Source organism: Xenia sp. Carnegie-2017, unplaced genomic scaffold (genome assembly GCF_021976095.1).
Source record: "Xenia sp. Carnegie-2017 unplaced genomic scaffold, XeniaSp_v1 HiC_scaffold_25, whole genome shotgun sequence".
Classification (NCBI taxonomy): Eukaryota; Metazoa; Cnidaria; class Anthozoa; order Malacalcyonacea; family Xeniidae; genus Xenia; species Xenia sp. Carnegie-2017.
Genome location: NW_025813488.1, coordinates 187,478 through 206,139, shown reverse-complemented (window position 1 = coordinate 206,139; position 18,662 = coordinate 187,478). Strand labels below are relative to the sequence as shown.

Genomic DNA, 18,662 nt, shown 5'->3' with positions numbered 1-18,662 from the left:
AGACAGCCATAGATATAGTAGACCCACAATTTTATGTTATGCAATTGGGGGCCCACCCGGGAAAAAAGAAAAGAAAGGGATTTTGTATGCAATTCAACGTTATTTGTACCAGAGAGTTTTATTGTCACTATAAGATTTCAAAATATCAAGTTTTAAAATAAGGGAAAATAATAGTGTGACCTGGTAATAAAAATACAAAATGGTATGATCTAGACCTATGTATGTTAAAATGTATGATCTAGACCTACTATATCTATGGTCTAGATGGTCGGCACTAGATCATGGTCAACTAACGTACGCGCCCACATATTATTCTTAATATGTCAGCGGTAAGTAACAAATGACGAATATTCATATATATGTAATTACTATGGCAAGCCAAACGTGACAAAAGTGTATTGAGACTTCCAACCGCTAGTCGAGAATATTAAGCGATGGTCGAGAATATCAAGCGATGGTCGAGAATATCAAGCGATGGTCGAGAATATTAGGCGATGGTCGAGAATATTAGGCGATGGTCGAGATTTATAACAGTAACAATGGTCAGCGGTCTTAGTAGTAAACTCCTGTTTCTGGCAATACTTGATGTACTTTGAAAGAATTCAGGAATTTCTCGCAATCATGGACGAGGACATTGAAGAACTCAGAGATTTTTTTATTGGTTTACAGAGATTGTTTGGCCAAAGTCTTCAAGTATTTCAAAACAAAGACGCAATGGTATCGAATATTGCAAAAATAAGTTTGAAAACTACATATCTATTGTCGCAGCAATGTTCGGAGCTGTTTCAGAGTACACAATAACAAGCTCATCTCGTGATTCCTCTTCTGATGATGTTGCCATGTTGCTGGAGAACTTGATCACTGTAATGGAGGAGGAACTGGAGAAACTGTCGCGTGCCTTTGAGACATGTCTCGAGCAGGAATTGTCCACGAATGAAAATTCGCTTGCCATTGATACGCTTATAAGTACTGGAGGTAGACCAGCTTATAATATCAGAAAAGAACAAGTTGAGAAACTTCGTGATACGGGAATGAACTGGACGAACATTGCTAGCTTTCTTGGAATTTCTACCAGAACATTACACAGGAGAAGAATCGACTTTGGAATTAAGCAAAGCTTCTCAGATATTACTGATGCCGACTTGGATGAAGAAGTTAGACAAATTCTTCAGTTAACACCATACAGCGGTGAAACGTACATAAGGGGTGGTTTGAGGGGCAGAAGTATTCATGTTCAACGCACTAGAATTCGAGAAAGTCTTCAGAGGGTTGATCAAATTGGTAGAAGCATTCGGAAACGTTATGCAATCTGCAGGCGTGTCTATAATGTCAAAGGTCCTAATTATTTATTGCACATTGATTCAAACCATAAACTGATCGCACAAAGATTTGTAATCCATGGTTGCATAGATGGATTCAGCCGAATGATTGTTTACCTGCATTGTTGCACAAATAACAGAGCCGACACTGTCCTTGAATTATTTCAAGGTGGAGTGCAGAAGTTTGGCTTACCCTCTCGTGTACGAGGTGATCATGGCAGTGAGAATATTGATGTGTCACGATTTATGATAGAAAATCGAGGCAATGACAGGGGAAGCTTCATAGCTGGAAAAGTGTGCACAATCAAAGAATAGAACGATTATGGGCTGAAGTGAACAGAGTGATGTCAGCACTTTACAAAGACATATTTCGATTTTTAGAGAACAATGGTTTATTGAGCTCCCTTAATGAAATTCATCTATTGGCATTGCATTACGTTTATCTAGTGCGTATAAATGCATCATTGCATGAATTCAAATCACAGTGGAATCACCATGGTCTTAGGACAGAAAATCATCAAACTCCCTCGGCTTTATTTCATTCAAACTTTAACTTAGCTCCGAATGAGCCTCTAACAATAAATGATGATGTATGTGGAATTGATTATGGGGGGCCATTACCTGTTGCCACAAGAAACAATGTTGTTATACCTGTTTCAAGCATGTAACTAAGCGAAAATCAGTATGATTACCTCCAACAACAAGTTAACCCTCTTGAAGATGATGGGAACAATGGCATTGAACATTACTTGAAGACAGTTCATATTGTTGAGAGGTTTTTAGAGGCAAGGATTAATGTTGACGAAGTTTAACAAATGAAACAAATGTATTTTAGTAAAATGGTGCAAGCCAAAAATAAGCTCATTGATCAAGAATTTAACATTTTTTTCAAAACTGTCAGTTCTCTTTCTGTTTAAACAAAACTATTTGATATTGTGAAAAATAATAAAAAACAACTTTACACAATGTCAAATGACCATGATGTGCTTTCTCTCATTGTGCTTGTAAACTCTTCTGCCAGTTCTGCAAAGCATTCATAAGTTGTTGGTAGCTCTAGGGTTGGCCCACATGTGTGGGCAATAGACCGTCGTGAAAAACCATGAAGGGTTGTAAATGTAATTTCAATTGAATCACATGTCAATACATCACTACTAGTTAAAAAATGCAGAAATCTTTCAAGAGCCTTCTTTTCCAATGATTTCACATATCTTTTTAGGAAATCCAAGCTCTGCCGTTCAGTATCAGTATTCACACTAGCAATAAAAAGCTTGTTAACCTTTTTGGCTGTTGGCTGTTTTTCTTCATATAACTGTTCAACTTGCTGTGGTGTTGAAAAGATGGAGTTTGCATCATTCTGAAGAGTTTTTAAAATTGGCGACCAACAATTTGTGATGTATCTGGGCTTTTGAATGAGTTCCTGATGTGCAAGTTCAAGTACTATGGAGGCAATGTTCTCCTTAGTGGGGGCTTTATAGCACTTATTGGATGACAAAAACTCCAATAGGTCTTCATCGTTAGGATCTAATTCACGACTCTGCACTTTATCTAGAATCTCTCGATCGTCTGCTGGCACGTTACAACGATATGCTTGCAGTAGAGATTCTTTGCCCAGACTTTCTTCACCAAACAAGCAGCAAAGGATGAAGAATTGTGACAGCTGCACAGGAAAATATTTGGCTTTTTCATATCCAAACACTAAAACTCTGGCAATTGCTTGCCATTCTGGTTTTTGAAGATCGTGTCGAATGTGTGGCGTTTTCTCAGTTCCACCTGCACTAAGCGATATAAAGAATTCATGCCAAAAATTTGTCAGAACATCACGCAGCACACCTGCACCTTCTCCTTCTTCTGGGTAGCCATTTGCATTTATAACTGTGATGTTCAACCTGTGCTTAAGAATTCTGGATCTTTGAAAACATCAATAATATCATGGCGAATCATTGAGCGGTGCACAATTACTTCTTTTAATTTGGGATGATTTTGGAACATGAAATCGTCATCTTCGTCAACGAGGTGAATTTCTTGCATCACTAGATGAAAATTGAGTTCATAACACATAAGGATTTACTATTTAATTTAAAAATATATACTTTCTACAGATTTAAATTATATTTATGATGGGTAAAAAAACCCCAAATATAGGTAAAGAAGGTGGACAAAAAGTGGGCCCTTTATAAAACTTACATATTTAGTTAGAAACATAAATATTGAAGCAAGAGACAAAAATAAAAAAATCCTGTCATACATTTGTTGCTAAACACATTAACAATTCAGTATTTTTAATAGTTGTAGGTCTCTCAAAAGTCAGGTGAATTATATATGTAATGTTATATTCGGGGGCTAGATTTTGTTGTGCAGAAACTGTAATTTCAGTTGCCAATTAATATTTTCATGTTTAAGATTAAAGTTTGTCTTGTAAACTGATAATCTTCAAGGGATGAAGAAAAAAGTAGTCCCCCAAACAAAATCATCGTTATAAGTTTTTAGCTCATTATTCTTTAAAAAATGTTATAGAAATTATTACTGTTGCAGAATCCAAGAAAAAAAGAAATGTTTACAATAGCCAACTATAGCTTTAATCATACAATAAACATAAAAATAAAAAAGAAAATACTAGGCATATACGAATTGTTAAATTCATGGACCGGTCTAATACTGGCCGGTATACAAATGTTGTTTGTTTGTTTGTTTGTTTTATAAGAATTGTTAAGGTGATGCTATTAGTGTTCTATGGCAAAAATCACTTTCATTCGTACATTCTTTTACCCCCTGTCAAAATACAGTTTATGAAAATTGTTTCCAGTCCTTTAATGGCCTTAAATTTCATAGAAGCTTTATTCATCTGATCTTAAAAAGACCTCTAAAGGCTGGTTTTTATATGACATAATTCGATTTACAGTAATTTACTGCAGTGGCTGAATTCTAATGAAATATCTCAAGTGAGAACTAGCCTTTATTACCACACAGAATAAATTGCTTCTAAATCTAACAGTTAAGCACAGACTAAAATAAATCGGTTTTCAATCAGATCAAGTACACGTGTCTTTAAGTAAACATGTATTTTTTATGGCAAGCACTTTTTTGTCTATTAAAAAATTGTAGTGATTCATCAATAAAAATAGTAGCAGCATAATGTTTAATGTAACTAACCTGATGTATCCTGTACACCAACTGCATGAAGATCAGTGGTTGACTGTAAAGAAGTTTGTGCTGTCTCTTGAGGCGGTGAAAATGGAGATTGTGCTGTAAAAAAATTGTTATGATTCAGCAATAAGATAAAGCATAGTGGCAATATGTTTAATGTAACTAACCTGATGTATTCTGTACACCAACTGCATGAAGATCAGTGGTTGACTGTAAAGAAGTTTGTGCTGTCTCTTGAGGCAATGAAAATGGAGATTGTGCTGTAAAAAATTGTTATGATTTAGCTATAAGATAAAGCATAGTGGCAATATAATGTTTAATGCAACCAACCTAATGTATCCTGTACACCAACTGCATGAAGATCAGTGGTTGACTGTAAAGAAGTTTGTGCTGTCTCTTGAGGCGGTGAAAATGGAGATTGTGCTGTAAAAAAATTTTTATGATTCAGCAATAAGATAAAGCATAGTGGCAATATGTTTAATGTAACTAACCTGATGTATCCTGTACAACATCTGCATGAAGATCAGAGGTTGACTGTAAAGAAGCTTGTGCTGTCTCTTGAGGCAGTGAAAATGGAGATTGTGCTGTATCTTGAGGCAAAGCCAATGGCACTTGATTGGCGTCGGTAGAGCTTATTGACATTTGCACATCACCAAAAATATCAGGTAAATCTTTATTAAAAATACAAGAGGGACTTCACAAACTATTCCTGTGTTGTGTATTTAATTAAATTTCTCCATTAAAGAGAATTACCTATCATCATGACTTTTTCTTGTGCACACATTTTCCTACATTGACAGCATATTTAATTTAAATATGATGAGTATAATAACGTCAATTATTTCATTTTTCCAATCAAGAGCATGAAAATGGTGCATCAACATACACCTGTGCAAGTAAAACAGCTGATGCAGCTGTTAAACCATGAATAAACTGAACAAGTTCCATAGATAAGAGGACAACAGAAACTCATACCTGATGCTCAATTATGATCTGTTTGTTTGGTCGCACATACACCGGTTTACTCTGAAAGAGCCGTTGCAAAATTGCTCCATCAATGCCAATCTGACCATGAGCCAAAGATGGCACAACAAGAGATGTGTGCATCGACATTAATATTTCGATATCCACACCAGCTGGAATTTTGTCAGCAAAAGCTTCCATTATGGCAATTTCCACTTGTGCAGCGTTCATTGCCTTGGTGAATCTGCAGCCTGAGATCATGTGACCCCGTTCCATAAGAGCAAGGCGTGCTCCTTGACGAGGAACGACAGAAGCATTCGGTCCTCCCAGCAAAATAAGGTCGCGTAAGAATGGTCTATTATCTATAGCACCAGGCCTTCTTTTAGATTCCCTAATCTGTCTTCGATTAGAAGCAGATGGGCGCTGTGTATTAAAATTTCGCCTCGTGACAAAACTCCTCCTCGGCACATTTTGTTCGGTAGTGTTCGTAGTTGGTACAACTGATGTAGACCGCCGTCTAGCTGTATTGGAATTGAAAATGTGACTTACTTCTGCCTCTGTTTCAGCACTTGTTTGGGGTGAAATTCTTGAAGAAAGTTCGTTTAAATTTTCCAGAATTCGATCTATAATGTTTGTATTTCTATTTTCCGCCATTTTAGTTATTTCAGAATGATCAATTCGATATATAAATATGAAATAAATCATGAAGTTTACTTCTAAGTCCGCTGACCATTGTTACTGTTATAAATCTCGACTATCGCCTAATATTCTCGACCATCGCCTAATATTCTCGACCATTATGGGGCGCGAAGTGTTTCTACAAGAGCCCAACAATATTGACCTGCTCACCACTGTGTGACTTCATAGCTCAGTTGGTCAGAGCACTGCACCGGCACCGCAGAGGTCATGGGTTCGAATCCCGTTGAGTCACCTGATTTTTTCAGGTCCTGAGACGATTGCTTAAATTGTCCAGCAAAGTGCGAAGATCATATCCTCATTTAAGTGTTTCTTTATTATTTACGGAATTTTTAATGTTTAATTTCATTATTTATTAAATAACCAAACGTAATAGGTTGGTTATTTCAAATAACCATTTTTTGGACCAGCATAAGTTTGGTTATATCAAATAATCAATTGACAAAATTTGGTTATTTAATAAATAACCATTTTTATTTCGGCGCCGATTTGGTTATATCAAATAACCAATTGTACGCTAATTGGTTATTTAATAAATAACCATTTTTATTTCGGCGCCGATTTGGTTATATCAAATAACCAATTGACAAAATTTGGTTATTTAATAAATAACCATTTTTATTTCGGCGCCGATTTGGTTATATCAAATAACCAAATAATTTTGTTACACTTGGCACACTTGAGATGACGTACGTTCGTGTTCTACTTACCCTCTCCCGCTGTGGAAAGTTATGAAACATGGCTTCCGGTTTAATATTATACACTGATTTAAGGAGAAAGCGCGCAAAACAAGGCATGGCGGATAATAAAAATGATATTTCGAGAAGGCTGACAGAAGCGATAGGAAGGGTAATCATGCAAACTTTGGGTACAAGAGAGGTAAATGAGCGAGTTATTTCGCATTTAGTTTATATCAATCCAACAGTAGTCTGTCTTTGTTTATTTGAAACAAATTTAACAGATAAGCGTTGAGCACGAGACAAATGTCCACTGGTCATTCAAACCTGTGGCTTGCTACATAAAATCAAAGATATTTCGTTGATTCAGATTTTAAGTATTTTTCTCAATCAGCAGGCATCAACGGCTGATGACATCCCCAGCCAAAACAGTTCTAATTCTAGTTCTATTACAGTCCAGCCTGTCCAGGTACGTTGACTTTTTACAGCTGACCCCTGGGTTACTAACTTACTATGTGCCTGGTCACTAGAGATGCTTTCCAGAGACACTCTTTTGTTAACATTTTTTTATTTCTCAAAGTTTTAATTCACATTATTAAAAGGAGCAAAACATAATTGTGATATACAAAATGTGTTCTCTGTAGCAAAGAATTCCAGCTCAAACATATTTGGAGACATCAAATTCAAGTTGTCACCTCAGTGTGGTAAGCTTTTTTATAATAAATTATCAATGTGAATCAGATATTCATTGATGAACATTGGCAATGTTAATAACCACATTACATTTATCACATGTATGCTATCAGGAGTTTATATTATGTTGTCGCCAAATGAGTAATTTGCAGTGCCAAAATATGAGTTTCCAGAGTTGAATTGTTGTCAATGCCAGTAGGCATAAGCAATGTCTTATTTACTTTGTATATTATGGTTTGGGATTAAAAGTCAAACATGATTAAGCAATCTATTAAAAGTTTAAATTACTTCTTAGACAAGGCAACTGCCTTCACTTTTTGGTGGAGTAACTGGTGGAAAGAAAAGAAAACGATCTTCTGCATGCCTTCCTAAAAGAGGAAAAGTTTACACTAAGGATGTTGTTTGTTTACCACCAACAGATCAAACCTTCAACATTCCTATTCCACGAGGGAATAAAAGAGCACATCTTGCAGAAATGGGCTTGATAGGGAAAGTTTCCATTAACTCTGCCTGGGGGGCCGAAGAAGTTGCAAAAGAAATTTCTAGTGTATTCTCTAGGGCATTTAACCTTCAGCCAGGAGAAGTTCTGTCATATGATTATTTGGGGTATGTCATTCATGAATATAAGGTGTTTGCATTGCTCATTGTTGTAATTTTGCTATTAAGTTAAGTTATATGTAACGAAAACAAAACAATGAAAACATGTACTTATTAAAGATGTGTTTTGATGTAACAAAGGGGACAAAACAGTTGACTTTCCCACAAATATCAAGATCTTTTGTGTGGAATGGGCCAGAAGTCATCTCAAATTCATCCCAAGGATGTCTTTACATAATGGCTAAAATCAATCCTGTATCGACTGTTTTCATCTCAGATGATGATGACTGTGATGATCTCATTGAGGTATTAGGCATTATCTTGTAGTAGAAATCAAAAATTATATATGAGATAAATGGTCATAACTGTTCTCAAAACTTTTTAATGACTGTATTATTTATTTTACTGAAAGAGTGTAAAAGGAATTGGCAACCAACCTAAAGATGAAAAGAGTGATGCTGTTAGTGAAACTGTTTTAAATCATACACATCCCTTGTCAGCAACAAGTGTTGAATCAGCCGTAGCTGTAACCACATCTTCTCCATCTTTTACTTCAACAGTTTCACTTAGTCAATATTCCATATTCCTCCATATATCTATAAATGGTAATTCTTGACACTGAAAGATGTCTTGCAATATCACATATAGGAACTTTCAGTTGAAGAAAGTTCAACAAATATTCTTTGTTAACTCTCTTCCTAGGTCGGCCAGCCCTTCTGTTAATATCATTTTCACCTCTTAAAGAAAAGAAGCACAACTTGCATTTTATATGTCCTTTCTATACCAAGATAATTATCAATAAACTGACTATTGAGGATACTAACTCATATGCTGAGATATCCAACATTAAAATGCACAAATTTATGTGCATAAAGAAAAAAGTATATCTCAAAGAAAACATGATTTAGAGGAATACAATGATACCTTTCATGTAAATCTTGTATATTTTCAGTCATTACTATCTAAACAATCAAATGAAACATTGACAAGCATAGCATCAACCCTAACCTTGATGGCAAAACAAATTATAAATATATACCTTGAGCTGGAATTCTTTGCTACAGAGAACACATTGTGTATATCACAATTATGTTTTGCTCCTTTTAATCATGTGAATTAAAACTTTGAGAAATAAAAAAATGTTAACAAACGAGTGTCTCTGGAAAGCATCTCTAGTGACCAGGCACATAGTAAGTTAGTAACCCAGGGGTCAGCTGTAAAAAGTCAACGTACCTGGACAGGCTGGACTGTAATAGAACTAGAGTTAGAACTGTTTTGGCTGGGGATGTCATCAGCCGTTGATGCCTGCAGATTGAGAAAAATACTTAAAATCTGAATCAACGAAATATCTTTGATTTTATGTAGCAAGCCACAGGTTTGAATGACCAGTGGATCATTTGTCTCGTGCTCAACGCTTATCTGTTAAATTTGTTTCAAATAAACAAAGACAGACTACTGTTGGATTGATATAAACTAAATGCGAAATAACTCGCTCATTTACCTCTCTTGTACCCAAAGTTTGCATGATTACCCTTCCTATCGCTTCTGTCAGCCTTCTCGAAATATCATTTTTATTATCCGCCATGCCTTGTTTTGCGCGCTTTCTCCTTAAATCAGTGTATAATATTAAACCGGAAGCCATGTTTCATAACTTTCCACAGCGGGAGAGGGTAAGTAGAACACGAACGTACGTCATCTCAAGTGTGCCAAGTGTAACAAAATTATTTGGTTATTTGATATAACCAAATCGGCGCCGAAATAAAAATGGTTATTTATTAAATAACCAAATTTTGTCAATTGATTATTTGATATAACCAAACTTATGCTGGTCCAAAAAATGGTTATTTGAAATAACCAACCTATTACGTTTGGTTATTTAATAAATAATGAAATTAAACATTAAAAATTTCGTAAATAATAAAGAAACACTTCGCGCCCCATAGACCATCGCTTGATATTCTCGACTAGCGGTTGGAATTCTCAATACACTTTTGTCACGTTTGGCTTGCCATAAATTACCATTGGTAATTACCTATAAGCTGTGACAAACCACTAAAATATAGAATAACCATTGAGAATAACAAGTTTCATATGCGTATTTAACCGATATGCGGCTAAATGACGAGAAGAATTCTTTTTTCGGTTTCAGGTTTGGACATTTTTACTTTTTTACACATCTATTGTTTTGTATTCTTTGTATTTTACATATATTGTCACATGCTCAACGATTTTAAATCATCATAACGATACTCGAAGAAGCAATGAACAATATACAATGAACGTAACAGTGGCGTATCCAGCCCGTTTTATTTAGCTCTGCTATACAATTATTTCTTTGTTCACTAACTGTAAAAACAACAGATTTCTAAAGAAATGTTTATTGATAATAATATCAAATTTACATACCACGACCAAATTATCTTCCGGGCTCGCTAAGGTAAATTTATTATTTCTACATTTTCTAGACAGTATTAGTCATATGTCCCCAGTTAGTTGTAAAAATAAATACCATGTCCATGATTCACAAATAGAAAATGTTAATTTTGTTTAATATTATTTACAGATATATACATACATGATTTGTCAAGGGGTTCCAATTTGAGCAATTACAGTGTACATGTTTGCAAGCAAAAGTGAAGCGATACATGATTATTTTTATGTTAGATGCTTACAATTACTACATTCTCACAGAATATCATTTTTTGAATGGCAGGTTTGCATTGCATTCTCAATGTGGGGAAACATCTCGATTTTTTGTTCTTCAAAGCATTTGACCAGATGCACTCACATCTTCTCCTGCAGCCAGGTAACAGAGCAAGGGTTCACACCATTAGCCAAAGCAACTGCATTTGCCACAGCAAAAAGACCACAATCTGATGATCTTTTTTGATGTTGTTGGAGAATCACTTTGACGTTTAAAGAACCATCCTGTTCTTGAAGGTTTTTGTAAACATTCTGGAGTTGCCTTTTTAATGATGAATTCAGGCTCGTACTCATAGATTCAAAGACTACTATTACATCAGTTATGGATGTAGAAACCACACAGTGGTGACCAATATTGTGACATTGAATTGCTTGGGTGATATTTTCAGGAATATTTATGAGTTTGTTACTGTATGTGACTGCTACGACTGTGTTCAGACCTCCCACTCCGGTACCAAGATCACCTATTAATTTCTGTGCTGCATCAATATGGTCATCTGAAAGCCATCCATTTAGATTTAGAAGCACGTCTTTCTGAGCATATGACAACTTTATTCCTTGAATATCTACCCAACACTCCTCAAAATTTTCAATTTTCTCATTGTTGTTCATTTTCATCTTTTTTGCTAGTTGCTCTTCAATTACTTGTAATTTGCGTTTCTCATGCTTCTCTTCTTTTTCAAGCTTCTCTTCTAATACTTCAATCTTTTCACTTTTTTAATCAGCTGCTCTTCCCACTCGTTTACCTGAACACCTCTTGCATTTTCGTTTTGGCAAAGCAGATTGTGACCTACACTTTGATATTTGTTTCTTTTTTGGAGATAAAGACTTGTTTTTCAATGAAATTCCATTTTCCTCAGGATGATTTTTTCTTGTGTATTGTATTACCTCTTGTAACATCTCCAGGGTTTTGTCCAAAACTTTCTCATCATCCAAAATGTAAAGCTCATCCTGAATTTGTTTGACTTTTTGAACACACTTATTTCTAACATTTTGGATTGAGTTGGAGCAATAATCTGTTGTGGTAAGAAAACAGTCAGAAGAATGAGCTTTTTCATAATTAGGACATTGCGCAAAGTTTCCTGGCAGTGACTTGTGTTTGATATCAGTCTGAGTTGGGCTTATATTGGCTTTTGGTTGAATTATATGGGGATCTAAAGTAAATAGGGGATGATTGGAAAACTTCACTCCAATTGATTCCCACCCAACATTTGGTTGTTGAACAACAACACAGATGTGTTTACAAGGCATCTTCCGACTCCTGTAATCAAGACATTGGCAGGAATAGTCGTTGATATGTGGATGATGAGCTTGTGACAGTGAAATGTTTTGTCGTTTCCATCTTGATGTTTTTACTTGGAATGTCAGATTCCATCCGTTGAATAATATGAGAAACAACATACTTTGGTCTATTGTGCAGGAACTTTGGGATTTGTTTGCTGTAGGACTTGTATGAATCGGATGATTTGATATTCTGTTCCTTATATCTATCAAGAGAAAATTGTAAGTACACTTATACTTTTTTGATTATCGTTAAAGCTCACTGATTGCGAACATCTTATAAAAAAACCAGTATGCACAATACTTTTTGTAGCTATCAGGCAGGAACTGTGTTAGTAATATATTGACGAGATCACTTATTGAATGATTTCGTCTGTCCTCTAAATATGAATGCTTTAACCAGTTATTTTGCCTTCCCACTCCGTTGTTTGTATAAATGGCAACGCGCAACGATTCATCCCTGTAAAAACGGACCCATTTCTAGAAAAGTAATGTATATATATATATATATAGACACACATAGGTTAGATAGGTAGTATCAGTTTTGAGCAGTTTAGCGTACTGATATTAAAACGCATAAAATAGAAGAGATTAATACCTGCAAGTGTAATTCCCAAAATTCATCAAAGTATTTCTGCAGTTGCAATGATTCTTTCCACAGATGGCTGTTTTTCAATGCATCAATGTTTTTCTGTAATGCGATTTGACTTGTGCTATTTGCAATATTTCGCAGCAGTTGTAATAGCTCATGTTTGTAAAGATACGTTCCATTACTGCGCTTATTAATCCATTCGTTCCACGCCTTCTCTCGATGAAAATTGCAAACATGAATGTGTGTTTCTAACCCAAAAAAAACCCATTCATTAAGTAAGTAAGTTCGTCAAAAACATTTTCTTCAAAAAAGGCTATTGCTTTGTTTCGTCTTACTTGGAAAACACTTTGTGATTGCTCCAGTTTCAGCTAATGAAAAATCAACCATTATGTTTTTAGGTTTCCACAGTGGATTCTCGTGACTGATGATGTTCAGGACTTCTGATATGGAATACTTGCTCTTTTGGAGTCATTTTCACCCACTGGCTACTATACTTGTTTATTGTTACACTTTGACTTTGCATCAAATGTATCATGTCAGAAATCCTTTGTTGTTCATGATTATAATGCAAACAAAAGAACAATTATGGTGATGTCAAATTTTATTTCCATAATTTCAATATTGGGTATATACCCAACTAAATGATATTGCTCAATACTCTTTTTGGTGCTATAATCTGCATGTATTTTTTCTCTTCAGCATAATTCATTTGTATTTGTGCATCGATATCCCATCTATTGCTTGATGGCTACAGTTGGATATTTTGCTGCTCATGTGATGCAAATAGAAAGCAATTTGTTGAAGCCCTACCTAATAATATACAATTAGATCCTCAAAAAGGTATGTAAAATAGATGTTACTGAAATGAAATGATTAAAACAGGCCAAACAACATTTTTGTACTTGTCAGATATACCATATCCCAGTTGCATACACATATTAGCAATGTAAAAATATCTGGTTGTGTATGATAGAAAGTTTGGTATTGAAGCCAAAGATTTTATTGAAAAAAGTAAGTGTTGTGTGTTACTCTTTCAGGATATAAGGTGTCTGAACAGCTTTACCAAATTTTGACTTACACTTACATACTATTTGTTTCAAGACCCTTGTCAAAGATGTGAGAACTTGTTGCATATTAATCTGACATTGCATGTAGTGAATGTCTCAAATTTGTATTTGGCTTATTTTTCAATGTAAAGTTCTTCATGTGGTATGGGAGGAAATGTCTTCATCCTTAAATATCAGTTTATTGTACATTTCAAACCCTTGTGAAATCATCCTTCTGTGTTTTTACAAGACCCTTGTTCAACATTGTTCTTATAACATGTGGACGTTAACCAGCACAGCTTTACAAGCAAAAATATTGTTAAAACTTGTGAATGATTATTTACACAATATATTTATCTCATCCAATTCTTTTATGAATGCAGAATCCACATCCATGATGTAGTCTCTTTTCAGTGATCATTCCTACCATGAGATGCAACCTGAAGAAGTATTTTTTGTTATGTGAAAATAACTTTTTTGTACAAATACACATATAGTTTCTCAACCTTCTAATACCCCACAATTTGTTACCATACATCCTGTGCCTAAGTTCAGGAGCTTCTATAAAGCTATAAGGGTGGTAACCAACAGGGCAAATTGAATTTATTTATGACTATTGAGGTATACACACATTCATGCTCACATACATAAATAGCCACATACCTTAAGTACATACATTACGTAGTATAAAGTAAATGTATGATAAAAATAGTAAAGTCATATTCACCATTTGCTTTACCTGCCTGATATATATATTAAGCACTTTCTAAGGATTTTGTGAAGTCATAATTATTCATAATTATAAATCTGCACACATACATACATACACACACATACACACACATACATACACACACATACATACACACACATACATACACACACATACATACACACATACATACACGCACATACATACACACATACATACACACACACATACATACACACACATACATACACACATACATACATATACACACACATGCATACACACACATACATACACACACATAATACAATCTTAAGATAAATGATTTTACATATTTTAGGACTTGTTTAGTGCAGTGTGCAGGGAGGTTCAGTGGATTGCTGCAAAACCAGTGAATAGTCCATGGGGGGTTTGTACTTTTGTGTGTTCAAAAGTAACGCCGCCCCAGCCTGAGTTAAAATGTTGCAGCTGTTCGTCATATCATTGCATTCATGTGACAACCATTGCAAAAGCCATGCAAATCGTTGAAGAGGATGAAATGGATTCTCCATTGGCACTTTTTAAGTTTTCCTTTGGAATTACACCAGAGATGCGAGACTATTTTGAATTGGCTACACTTAGCAAAGAAAAGGTTTCTTTATTTGAAACAGGTATGCAAGATAATCTGCAATGGTGAACATCCTTTTAGCTTTACATATACTATTTCCTTTATCGGTATGGTATTTAGTACTTTCTAGCATTTTGTAAGTATTACAATTTAATTATTTTAGGTAATTAGAATGATGCAAGCGATTTTACTGATCTTCCTGAAAAAAATGGTCATAAAATTTTGGCGCCATCTGAAAGTGGTATTTGTTCTTGTGGTGCAGAGTGGGATAAACGTTCTTTTCAAGATGAATGGTTGTACGTAGACTTTTGTTCAGTTGCGTACTTTTATTCAATCCATGATGTGAAGGGTAAGTTCTGATTTGTTATAGGTTACGCTTCACTTCATAACTATTTGACTTAAATAAATTATTTAGTGTATTGTAGACCTTGCTCCTCTTGTGCTACGAAAAAGCATTATGATGGCATTGAAAACAGGATTGTATGGTTTGGATCATATGCAATATCTCATGCCGTTCTAAAAGATTACATTCGGCTTTTCATAACGTCGAGGTACTTTTTAATGGAAATTTGCCGAAGCATTAGTAGCTACGTTTTTCCATTATTCACTTTTTTTGCCCTATCTCTTTTGAATGTTCTTTCTTTATTAGTTTACCTATGTACAAATATTATGTTGCATATGTACAAAGGCAAGTGTCTTCGGGTAATTTGAATTTCCCAAAGGAAGTAACTTACGCCAAGTTTCGTCTCGCTATCATTGCCATGATACGGTAAGCATCATTTCATTTTCAGCTGTAAAATATGAATATTCCATTGAGATAGTGATCGCTTTTATTAAGTTATTGAATTTTCTCTTATTAAGGTTGCTTGATATTGTTTTGACAATGGGTTTTTTTGTGAATTATGGGGAAGAATTCCCCAAAAGGTGGTGATGGATGGAACAACTCTTGGAATACAGAAAACTTTCTTACCAAATAATTTAAGAGAGTCTGATACTGGATTGCTAGATGGAAGATAAGTATTTTTGAAGTTTATCTGTAATATATAGTATATACAGGTCTGCTAATTAGTAAATACGAGTGTTCATATACGTATCCGAAAGCATTTTATGCATGATTGTGACTTCTCTCACTTTGTTTTTGTACACAGCTTATAGTTATAAAAATAACAACCTGTTTTCTTTTGTCCAATACTAGGTTTGAAATGCGCAATTTCATCAACAGGAGAAATGTGCGAGCTTTATTGAAGAAGTACAGTGATTCAAAGCTAAGTTGGGACGAATTTCAAGAATTAAAATCTGAAGTAAGAAGAATTTATCACCCCACGAGTACAAAATTTTGTATGACCACTCCAGAGCTCATTTTATACTACAATTTCTCGTATTTATATATATCTTCATAGGGGCTTAGGACTCTACTAGAATGGTTAGAGAGACAAGGATTTATCACTAGTTGTCCAAACTCGTGCAGAAGGTTATTGGCAGCATTGGCTTCTGACAAACCAGTATGCGCAATTGTGCCCCCCAAAGAAGAAGTTTTGGACCTCTTGATAAGGATGTCTGATGGAGCCAATCCAAAAGACAATCCTTCGACTGATTTAAAACTTCTTCATAAAGAAGTGCCCCTACTGTTTAACGCCATTGAGACTAGCGAAGAAATTCCTATTACTATTCAACCGCTGCTAAAGGAATTGGTACAAAAGGCCATAAGTCCGTTCGAGGTCAAGGACGGTCAGTGGCGTTTTCCACACAACTTACCTGCGGTGTCTCAAAATTCATCCATTGGATATATACCTTGTCTGCCAGAACTGGTTCAACGAGGGAATTATGTTCTTGACAATAGGAAGACACAGCAGGGAGATTGTGCCAAAGTCACTAGACCCAAGAAGAAGCATGGCACTTTGATCCCTGGAATATTTTGTATTCTTTGTCCCCACGGTATTTACATGATGAACAGCGCCAACGAAAATTTGTTTTACTATTGCAGTAAGTGACATTGCGCCTTCGTTTTTGTTTCCAGGTATATGTTATGGATTCGAAATAATGAGGGATCACGAATCACCAAATATCCCATTTACCGTTTTACGAAGACGTTTTCCTGATGGTAAGTTACGTATGTGTGTACCTTTTATGGTGCTACAAACAGAGTATTATCAGTGAATCGGACAGATTGCATGACGGTTTAGTCGCCTGACAGAGTTTTCAGTGGAGTAACATAACCGAATGTGCCTGATGATATGCATATGTATTTTTATTTCTTTATCGCCAGAGTTGGTCATTTACGATAATGCCTGCAGATTGCACGAGTATTGTTTGAACCGAGATCCAGCATTTTTTAAGAAAACAAAATTTGTTGTTGATAAGTTTCATTGGAAAAATCATTCAGGTAAACTGCCATACTCTTCCTATTTTACTTGAGGCGAACTTATTGATCCAAAAATGGCCGTTTTTATGTTCTCACAAAATTTGTTGATTTATAACTGTCCTTTATGTGTAGGATGGTGCGAAGGATACAACATGAAATTGTACCCCACGCTCAATATGTACAATAGCCAAGCTGCTGAACAGTAAAATTCGTGTATTAAGCCTCTTGTCTCCGTGGTTTCTTACATGGAATACGATAACTTTTTCTTTTTACAAAACTTCATATTTGGCACAGGAATATGTTACGCATTGTTAAATACAATCCTGAGAGAGAAATAGCCTACAAACACTATTTTCTCACTCTTAGTCGCGTTATTCATTAGTAACGCGTTATAGTTTCGTTTTTCGAAAAATTTAAACTTGTTTTTATGAATAGTTTTATCTGTACAAAATGTTACTTCATAGTTACCCATATAGTTTCTGCAAAAGTAATAATTATATATAACGTCGTTACTTGTAAAAATTATTTACATCACTTGTTATAAATATAAGAATGTTATTCATATGCACCAGCTTTAAACTTAAACTAACAGTGTCTCTGTACTAAAACGTTTTTACGACCATGGTTATATATGCCGAAAACTAGCATACTTTATATTTCTACCACATTCTTCTAAACACTTTAACACTTTTAGCATTTTCATCACTCGTTTAAACTTAAACTAACAGTGTCTCTAAAAAAACGTTTTTACGACCATGGTTATATATGCCGAAAACTGGCAAACTTTATATTTCTACCACATTCTTCTAAACACTTTAACACTTTTAGCATTCTCATCACTCGTTTAAACTTAAACTAACAGTGTCTCTGTATCAAAACGTTTTTACGACCATGGTTATATATGCCGAAAACTAGCATACTTTATATTTCTACTACATTCTTCTAAACACTTTAACACTTTTAGCATTCTCATCACTCGTTTAAACATAAACTAACAGTGTCTCTGAAAAAACGTTTTTACGACCATGGTTATATATGCCGAAAACTGGCATACTTTATATTTCTACCACATTCTTCTAAACACTCTAACACTGTTAAGCATTCTCATCACTCGTTTAAACTTAAACTAACAATGTCTCTGTAACAAAACGTTTTTACGACCATGGTTATATATGCCGAAAACTAGCATACTTTATATTTCTACCACATTCTTCTAAACAATTTAACACTTTTAGCATTCTCATCACTCGTTTAAACTTAAACTAACAGT

General features: G+C 34.9%; 4 protein-coding genes and 2 long non-coding RNA genes across 13 annotated transcripts; 3 read left to right on the top strand and 3 right to left on the bottom strand.

The window, feature by feature from the left end:
* The first annotated feature begins 470 nt into the window (after nt 1-470).
* On the top strand, nt 471-2,247 carry LOC124453577. Its single transcript, XM_047004366.1, is given in 2 exon segments — nt 471-1,608; nt 1,611-2,247. Coding segments are annotated over 2 exon segments (1,215 nt in total). The 5' UTR covers nt 471-770; the 3' UTR covers nt 1,988-2,247.
* Nucleotides 2,248-3,141: 894 nt separating this feature from the next.
* LOC124453576 lies at nt 3,142-6,317 on the bottom strand. Of its 3 annotated transcripts, XM_047004362.1 has the most exons (7): nt 5,439-6,314; nt 5,221-5,251; nt 4,955-5,134; nt 4,794-4,886; nt 4,631-4,723; nt 4,470-4,562; nt 3,142-3,349 (listed from the first exon to the last, which is right to left on the bottom strand). In XM_047004362.1, the coding sequence occupies exons 1-7, from the start codon at nt 6,129-6,131 to the stop codon at nt 3,201-3,203; spliced, it is 1,332 nt and encodes a 443-aa protein (XP_046860318.1). In that variant the 5' UTR covers nt 6,132-6,314; the 3' UTR covers nt 3,142-3,200. The 3 variants fall into 3 exon arrangements, with proteins under 3 accessions (XP_046860318.1, XP_046860320.1, XP_046860319.1); XM_047004364.1 differs by lacking the exon at nt 4,794-4,886 and having other exon boundaries at nt 5,439-6,317; XM_047004363.1 differs by lacking the exon at nt 4,470-4,562 and having other exon boundaries at nt 5,439-6,315.
* A 572-nt stretch (nt 6,318-6,889) lies between these two features.
* LOC124453580 lies at nt 6,890-9,239 on the top strand. Of its 3 annotated transcripts, XR_006951143.1 has the most exons (5): nt 6,890-7,001; nt 7,194-7,268; nt 7,444-7,503; nt 7,788-8,395; nt 8,792-9,239. XR_006951143.1 is itself a non-coding variant. In XM_047004372.1 (4 exons), exons 1-4 carry the CDS (start codon nt 6,918-6,920, stop codon nt 8,160-8,162), a joined length of 591 nt encoding a protein of 196 aa, XP_046860328.1. In that variant the 5' UTR covers nt 6,890-6,917; the 3' UTR covers nt 8,163-8,466. The 3 variants fall into 3 exon arrangements, 2 of the variants coding, with proteins under 2 accessions (XP_046860328.1, XP_046860327.1); XM_047004372.1 differs by lacking the exon at nt 8,792-9,239 and having other exon boundaries at nt 7,197-7,268; nt 7,788-8,466; XM_047004371.1 differs by lacking the exon at nt 8,792-9,239 and having other exon boundaries at nt 7,788-8,466.
* On the bottom strand, nt 8,452-9,702 carry LOC124453584. Its single transcript, XR_006951147.1, has 5 exons — nt 9,591-9,702; nt 9,323-9,394; nt 9,129-9,211; nt 9,014-9,051; nt 8,452-8,826 (listed from the first exon to the last, which is right to left on the bottom strand). It is a non-coding gene; the product is annotated as an uncharacterized LOC124453584 (long non-coding RNA).
* A 397-nt stretch (nt 9,703-10,099) lies between these two features.
* LOC124453578 lies at nt 10,100-17,956 on the top strand. Of its 4 annotated transcripts, XM_047004367.1 has the most exons (13): nt 13,316-13,505; nt 13,575-13,676; nt 14,095-14,159; nt 14,764-15,073; nt 15,194-15,379; nt 15,446-15,581; nt 15,680-15,799; nt 15,892-16,043; nt 16,223-16,331; nt 16,431-16,965; nt 17,048-17,131; nt 17,297-17,413; nt 17,525-17,956. In XM_047004367.1, the coding sequence occupies exons 8-13, from the start codon at nt 15,961-15,963 to the stop codon at nt 17,596-17,598; spliced, it is 1,002 nt and encodes a 333-aa protein (XP_046860323.1). In that variant the 5' UTR covers nt 13,316-13,505; nt 13,575-13,676; nt 14,095-14,159; nt 14,764-15,073; nt 15,194-15,379; nt 15,446-15,581; nt 15,680-15,799; nt 15,892-15,960; the 3' UTR covers nt 17,599-17,956. The 4 variants fall into 4 exon arrangements, 3 of the variants coding, with proteins under 3 accessions (XP_046860323.1, XP_046860324.1, XP_046860325.1); XM_047004368.1 differs by lacking the exon at nt 14,095-14,159; XR_006951142.1 differs by lacking the exons at nt 16,223-16,331; nt 16,431-16,965; nt 17,048-17,131; nt 17,297-17,413; nt 17,525-17,956 and adding exons at nt 10,100-10,238; nt 10,803-12,295 and having other exon boundaries at nt 13,064-13,505; nt 15,892-16,044.
* On the bottom strand, nt 15,678-16,090 carry LOC124453583. The gene is made up of 2 exons (XR_006951146.1): nt 16,001-16,090; nt 15,678-15,821 (listed from the first exon to the last, which is right to left on the bottom strand). It is a non-coding gene; the product is annotated as an uncharacterized LOC124453583 (long non-coding RNA).
* Nucleotides 17,957-18,662: the final 706 nt, after the last annotated feature.

Bases quoted from the DNA above. Each gene is read 5' to 3' on its own strand.
- LOC124453576 (XM_047004362.1), bottom strand. From the start codon at position 6,131: ATGATTTATTTCATATTTATATATCGAATTGATCATTCTGAAATAACT. The intron at 5,135-5,220 runs ATAGGTAATTCT...TTTTTAATAAAG, and splicing joins CACAAGAAAAAGTCATGATG to ATTTACCTGATATTTTTGGT. The intron at 4,724-4,793 runs GTTGGTTGCATT...AATTTTTTACAG, and splicing joins TGGTGTACAGGATACATTAG to CACAATCTCCATTTTCATTG.
- LOC124453580 (XM_047004371.1), top strand. From the start codon at position 6,918: ATGGCGGATAATAAAAATGATATTTCGAGAAGGCTGACAGAAGCGATA. The intron at 7,269-7,443 runs GTACGTTGACTT...TGTTCTCTGTAG, and splicing joins TTACAGTCCAGCCTGTCCAG to CAAAGAATTCCAGCTCAAAC. The intron at 7,504-7,787 runs GTAAGCTTTTTT...ATTACTTCTTAG, and splicing joins CAAGTTGTCACCTCAGTGTG to ACAAGGCAACTGCCTTCACT.
- LOC124453578 (XM_047004368.1), top strand. From the start codon at position 15,961: ATGGATGGAACAACTCTTGGAATACAGAAAACTTTCTTACCAAATAAT. The intron at 16,044-16,222 runs ATAAGTATTTTT...TTTGTCCAATAC, and splicing joins ACTGGATTGCTAGATGGAAG to TAGGTTTGAAATGCGCAATT. The intron at 16,332-16,430 runs GTAAGAAGAATT...ATATCTTCATAG, and splicing joins TTCAAGAATTAAAATCTGAA to GGGCTTAGGACTCTACTAGA.